Here is a 7078-nt window from a genome sequence, read left to right as displayed (position 1 = left end):
TGCCGGGAATGAACCATCCAGCCCCCGCAGCCACGGCGTTAGGCTGCAACCGCAGCAGCGTAGCATGACTGCAATAATCCAGACTGCTTAAGTATCTTTCTCCTAATTCTGTATTTCTAGTTCCTCAGAGTCTTTTCCAGGCTGACCTTTCACAGGCTTTGTCTTTTGTAAAGCCGTAAAGCTGTTTGCTTGTCACTGATCTCTAAGCAATATAGTGCCTGGTCAAACCAAACCTGCCTTTAAATGTATGGTATTGGGGGTGGCGTGTGTCTGGATTTGTGTGTGCGCTAGCTGTTGGAAATTTGAATTCAATATTGTGTTAAAGATGTTGAAGATGCATCTCTTATAAGAAAGCATCAAGTCTTAAAACCTCATTGTGTTTAAGTATCTGGAATTATACCTGGGTGTGCGGTGCTGCTGGTGAGAACATGAATGGTTTGGTGGGAGTAAGTACCCAGAGGGAAAAGGTGGTGCAAAATTCTTTGGCTCCTGATTCTTCCTAAGATGATTCTGGGGTTTTTTTTGGGGGTTTTTTTTAGCAGAAACATGGATATCCTGGCACGGCCTGACTGCTCTGGCTATTGTGACTATTAAGTGAACATGCAACCAACACAATTGCAAATCGTACCTGTGATTATGGGGAGAAACAGCTGCTTTTGTCATCCTCCCTCCCTGCCAAATTTGTGGATGATTTTCCATCAGATGTCTGCAATGCAGATGGCTAAATTATGCAAGGGAGTCTGCAGCTGTTGTAGTTTATGCTCTCCTGTACCGGTGAAGGAACTGTAAACTGCCTCATGTCAGACGTGAGAGATCCTCTTTTACATGATGCATTAGAAGTCTCTGTGTGTTACAGACTTCCATGGCAGAAGAGAATACATTTGTGTTCTTGCATGGGTGATAAGAGGGCTGGGATTTGTGTGTGGCTGCAAGGATTGTGTCGCCCCTGCTCCATGTAGATACTCCTGCTTTTATATGTAGGGGTGCAAGTTCAAGGTCAACCATAGGGCACATGTAAGAACTGGCTATTCTGCTGTTGTGAGAGGTCACTGCTCCTTTGGGATTAAGAATGGAGAAACCAATGGTGTTATCCCTAGGTGTTAAATGTTTAGAGAGCAAAGGTGCATCTGAAATTTTTGACAGTTTTTTTCCTTTGCTTGAAGTTGTCCGTAAATCTTGTGTGAGTGTGTTCTGAACTGCCAGTGGCCCACTTGCTGAAAGCAGGACTTGTTTTGTGATTCAAATTCGTTTTCTCATCAGGCTAATGGAGGTATTTTTGGTATGCAGCTATAGATGGATGTAGAGCTGGCATGATACAATAAGTAGCTGGTACATGATAAGAGTATTCAAGCAGTCTGTTGATGACAGAAATATAATGATTCTTTAAAATCTTTATTTGCAATTTAGTTTGCCTCTAGGGTTCTTGATGTCAGAAATTGCTTCTTCACAACTGCCTGGATGTTGTCTTTTATCTCTTGCTTGTCGCACACACTTCAGATCCTCAGACAATATTGTCTTGAAATGAGAGGACATGACCAAAAGCATGGCATTTATTTATATAGTCATAATAACATGAGAGAAGCAAACACTGAATGACAGAAACAGAGATTTATATTCTTGGGCCAGCACTAAGACAGCATATGCAGGAGCTTAGCTGGAGCTGCTTGACTGGTTTTCTGCCTGTAAAACTTGGTTTTAACAGTAGAAGTACTTGTATTAGCTCATTTCTAAAAAGATTTGGAGCAACTGTGTGTTGTGAATCTTTTGCCATGGTGCCAGATAGGCTGCTGTAAACAAATACAGATATTTCCTTGGAAAAAGAGTTGCTTGGTACATTTATTAGCCTTTCCTTTGTCCGTGTGCTGCTCACCCTTTCACTTCAGCATTGCTCTGTCCATGCTTGGCCTTTGCCTCTACATTTGCATATGGTCACTCTCTATGAAGGACATAGTGCTGAGCAAGTGTTGTCCTCTGCCCTGCAGTGGGATTCTGGAGGGAAGTGACCAAGGTGATGTGGGGACCTTTGGTCACCACTGTCTGGGGGTGCAGCTGAGCTAAGCTGTGTGACAGTGACTGCACCAAAGGAAAGAGCTGCTTATCTGCCCATCTGCACAGTGCAAATGAGAAGATTGATTATAAATAAACTGGGAAAGAAGAATTCTTGCTTCATTTAGACATCTGTTTTAAAAATGGTTAGCAAGGGTGCATACCAGATGTCCTAGCACTGATTGTTGTAAGTTTTGACTTCTTTTCCCTGTCTTGTAACACTTCCTTTATGCTCATCTGTGTGCTCTTTCTAGCCGAGCCTTGGCCCTTGCAGCCTGGGGCTCCTTTTGTGCAAGAGGATCAAGATGAGGGGTGAGAGGTCAGAGGAGTTGTCCTGACCTGGTCAGCAGCACCTGGACTGGTTTCTGCTGCCAGATGGAGAGTAGCTCTGTCTTGCACCCCCAGGGCAGCTACTTGTCTTCTGCAAGAAAAGAACGAGGCTGTGGGAGTCCCCTTGGATAGACACCTACAAGACCTTTGGGTGTTCCCACCAGCCATGACCCACAGAGGCTCAGAGGATGGCAGTGCTTGGAGTAGGCACAGGACATCCTTGTATTGATTGCAGCCTTTCTTCTCACCTGGGATGGAATGAGTTGATTCCCTTGCTTAGTCTTTTAATGTCAGTATATGCTTAACAGGACAGTGCATCTTCTAGAAGCACATCTGTCACAGATGCCCACTGCGTACCTGTGGACTCCTTCCATTGTGTCAGCAGCACACAGGAGCATTTGGGCTCAGGGTCTGTAGGGTTGTTGTTATTTTCCCACTCATTTTATGAACAGAAAGCGTTTAAAACTAGAGGAGCTTAGCACAGAGGGATGAAGGTGCTGCTGAACAACCTAATGTAGCAATCAAAGGAGAGACAGTGACCTTGGAATTCATTTAAATAACTTTTCATTGGCCTTGAAAATTTAATGGCAATCTTCACAGGATTATTCAAAGATAGGCTAAATAATCATAGGAGAGATTATTTGATTTTCAGTTTGTAGGTCTGACTTGTAATTTCTATCTCCCCTTTTCTGCAGTGGTAGGTAAAAGCAGGCTGTAGCTCACAATGGCAAAATTCTCATAAAGACAGCCAGAAAAGCATCATTTATTGTGGGAGAAGCTCTTAAGGTTTGTTGTCCCTCTCTCAGGTTCAGTTTAATGTGGTGACTGTTTTCCAGGCTGATACATCGTGCTGTCCTCTGTCAGGGGTAGAACAAGCATTCACAATAAAGATTTGAAGACTTCAGTTTGAATTTAAGTGCCTTTTAAAGATCTGATGCTTCTTCCCTTTATCTTAAGCATGAGTGAGTTAGCTTTGTGGCAGTCAGTAGTGCTGTGTCTGTGTGATGTTCATGAAAGAACTTGGAACAGTGACATTTCATGGTCTGGATATCTTGATCCAAAATATTGCTTACATGAATTTCAGATGCTTTGGATATTTTTTCATTTCCTGGGCAAAATGTGCCTGGGTTGTTGGTTTGGGTTTTTCCCCCTCTGCATAGCTTTGTGAAAACTCTGGTTGTTTAATGCCTTTGGTTGATCAGATCTAATTAATGATTGTAATATAATTGGAATAGAGTGGATACTGTAGCCAGAGCATAGTATGAACCTTGCTGTGGCTAAAGGACTCAGTGTGTAAAGCCCACCAGGGTGAAGTTAGCCCTGCAGAAAAGTATTGTTTGTACAAATTCAAGCTACCTAATTCAGAGAGGTTCCCGGGTATCTGAGCTGGGAGTTGAGATGCCCTTTGTTTAGAAGTGAGGAAGAGCACAAAATGAATAAAGTTCGCTGCTCCTAGAAGGAGAAATAAATCAACTTGGGCAGGGATCTGTCAGCCCCTTACACAAAGCCATATGCCTGCAAGTTTTCTGTGGGTGGCAAATAAATCACTTTGCCAGCCTCTTTTGTGCTTTTAACCAAGATAAGCAGTGCTGAGACAGTAACTCTTCCTCAGCCTCTCCCAGCTTCTTCCTGAATTCACCTGTGAAGCTGCCACATCAGGTTCCCAGCATTCTCACACCACGGTGTAAAATTAAAGCAAAGCTTTCTCCACCAGCTGAGCTCCCCTTGTTCTGCTGCTCCCATTATTGGATTTTGCTTAAAAGAATGGCATGGGGCTCTTTAATGCTGTGGTTTCTGTGCAGATGACTAAGTGGTATGACTATAGCTGGTGTTTGAACTGGGGTTTGGTCTGAGATCAACCGCTTCGGTATTTGCTGTAATTCTTAGGTGGGATTTGCAGTTGTTATTCAAATGTGTTCACCCTGTTCTATAAACATGCCCTGAAAGTGTTCCATGATGTGCTGTGGTGGCTGAAGCTCTGTTTGCTCTGGTGAAGTTACTTACACCTGGATGTCTTATCGCCTCTTGGCTGCAAACGCTCTTTGACTTGTGCTATATAAAACATGCTTGTCTTGTTGAGTTCAGGCTCAGGTTCGTGTCTGCTGGCTTCAGCAGTCATCCCATTAGAGGGAAACAAAGCAGTGCTGAGGTTCAGAGTCTTTTGTTTATTTTCTTTTGGACAATGGTGTAAAAATAGCCCCAGCCCTGTTACCCACACACCTCAGCATTGGCTTTTGCTGGCATGCATTGAAACACATTTCTAGCTGTATCTTCTGATACAACTTCCAAAAGCTCAGCAAAGTCTGGGTTTTCAAGTGCCCATTCCAACAATAACAGCTCAGGAAAGCGAGCTGGCTGCTGCTGCAGACAAGAGGGAGAGGTGCAGCGAGGCACTGCACTGGGATTGCAGCGCACTGGGCAGGTGAGGGCAGTGTGCCGGGGCTGTGCCAGCGCCTTGTCCAAGCTCCTTGCACCTCCAGTCAGACCTGACCCTGGCCATGCCAGGTGTCCATCCCGGCCACTCCGTCCCTGTGCACTGTTCCAGGGGAGGCTGCTGTTGTGCCAGTCCCTTGGGGACAGGGAAGGAGCTGTCACTGAGGCCCAGCATCACACTGAAGGTGCCAAAGTGTAACTTCACATCGCTGCAGGAACCTCACCTGGGCCTGCAAGCAACTGCACCAGCTGAAAGCAGTTTAATTTACACCCAAATAATTTATTCTAAGTCTGCTTTTCTCACTCATGCATTCATTTTATTTTATTGTAATGTCAGCACTTAGCAGTGAAGTAATGGCAGATCTCTGGAGAACTTCTCACAAGTGAGAAAGCACCATTATCTCGGTTTTACAGACCCTGCTTATGTTGGGAACATATGTGGTGGTGTAATTACACTGATGTGATTAAATCAGTGCAAATCCTTGCTAGGGGGACATGCTGCAGCACTGTAAAGCGGAGCTTATTATCAGTGCAGTTGAATTCAAATTATATTACTCTATTAAGCTGTACTAGTGTAAGCCTCCACTGAAAGTCATGAAGTCACATGAGGAGCTGTGTTGTTTCTTTTTAAAGCAGATAAAGATTTGGAAGCTGAAATGGGTGAAGTTGTGCCTTGCCTAAGAGCATGCTAGAAGCAATGGGCTTGACAAATATTTATAGTACTTTTTGTAAGGAAAAAGGTGTGAGTGTGAAATCAGGGGGTGTATTATTATTATTTTTTTTAATAGATTAAGTTCTTTGTTTAAACTATTGTGGCCATTTTGGAAAAAATCCTGTATCATACTAAGGCTTTACTAATGCATACAGAATTCAAGTAAATCTTTACCACATGGTTTTGGATTTTGATAATGGCTGGATGGGTCAATGAATAACCATGGTGTATACAACTTAATTGTATTTTTGTTTTTTGGCAGGGTGTGGGCACTGTAAGAAAATGAAGCCAGAATATGAGAAGGCTGCAGAGTTTCTCCATGTAACCAGTGATGTAAGCTAATTTCCTTTATTATATCCTTCAAATAATCAGTAATAAATAACTAGAGTAATAAAAGTGACTTTTCTCCCTACAACAAATTCAGCTGTTCTCATCCTCCCACAGGACCCTTCAAAATGTGCTTCCAAAGTACAGTCTCATCGCTAATGCATGAGCCCTGCCAAAGTCTGAGGAAGAACATTCTGTCTTGAACGAAAACAAAATCGAAAAATGTTTATGTATTCTGCTGTAGGCCTTATACATAATATGATCAAATCCAAAAATGGATTTTTTTCCCCTTACTTAAAGGCATTGAATGTGAAGAAACATAGGCTTTTATTTATGAATTAGATTTGGAAAAAAACAAAAGGGGTTGATCCCTGTTTCAAATACCCTGTTTTTAATGGTTGCAGCGCTCCATTAGCTTCATCTTAAGTGCTCCATCAGCTCTCTGGAGAAGAGAGATCCAATAATACAAGTATTAGTGTTATTGATTCGGTCTCGTGCTGTGTATGCCATGCAGGAGGAGAAGTAGAATTAGTCTCCCCCATACTTTAAGCATCTTCTGTGGAGACATCTAGAGTTCCTTTATTGCTGCTGGAGAGGGAGGAGATGAGAAAAACAAAGACCCAATGAATCACACTCTACGAATGCCTGTTCTTCTGTGCATCTAAAAGTGGTCCACAAAAAGATGCCCACAAGTTAGGGAAGAATTAATTTGTAAACTTGTCTTTAGCAGTGCTTGTTTCTTCTGGGAGAAATAGGGGTTTGTGGGAGGAAATGCAATTTCTGAGAACGGCTCTTAAGCATTATAAAGTGAATTATATACAGAGAATACTATCAGAAATGGGAGGGGAACAGGTAAGATTCTGCTTACATTTAGTCCATAGCATGTCCCTTCCTGGTTTTGCATCAGTCCTTTCTGTCTTTCTGTATGTCTGTGCTCAGAATCACAGAATTAATCAGGTTGGAAAAGACCGCTGAAATCGAGTCCAACCCATGACCAAACACCACCATGTCAACCAGGCTATGGCACCAAGTGCCACATCCAGTCTTTCCTTAAACACCTCCAGGGATGGTGACTCCACCATCTCCCTGGGCAGCCCATTCCAGTGTCTAATCACCTTTTCTGTGAAAAAATTCTTACTCATGTCCAACCTAAGCCTCCCCTGGCACAGCTTAAGACTATGTCCTCCTGGAGGCAGCAAAGGAACCCAGACCATGAGTGATTGCCCCCAC

General features: G+C 43.1%; 1 protein-coding gene across 1 annotated transcript in view; it reads left to right on the top strand.

Moving 5' to 3' along the window:
* Window positions 1-7078, top strand: part of PDIA5 (protein disulfide isomerase family A member 5) — an 88929-nt gene that overhangs the window by 49534 nt on the left and 32317 nt on the right. Inside the window, exon 11 of the mRNA XM_017740244.1 lies at window positions 5784-5854. Coding sequence (XP_017595733.1) covers window positions 5784-5854 — 71 coding nt within the window. The remainder of the gene's footprint in view (window positions 1-5783; window positions 5855-7078) is intronic.

Source organism: Corvus brachyrhynchos, unplaced genomic scaffold (assembly GCF_000691975.1).
Source record: "Corvus brachyrhynchos isolate BGI_N302 unplaced genomic scaffold, ASM69197v1 scaffold126, whole genome shotgun sequence".
NCBI classification, from domain to species: Eukaryota; Metazoa; Chordata; class Aves; order Passeriformes; family Corvidae; genus Corvus; species Corvus brachyrhynchos.
The sequence above is the reverse complement of the archived record's forward strand: the minus strand, read 5'-3'. Positions and strand labels throughout refer to the sequence as shown.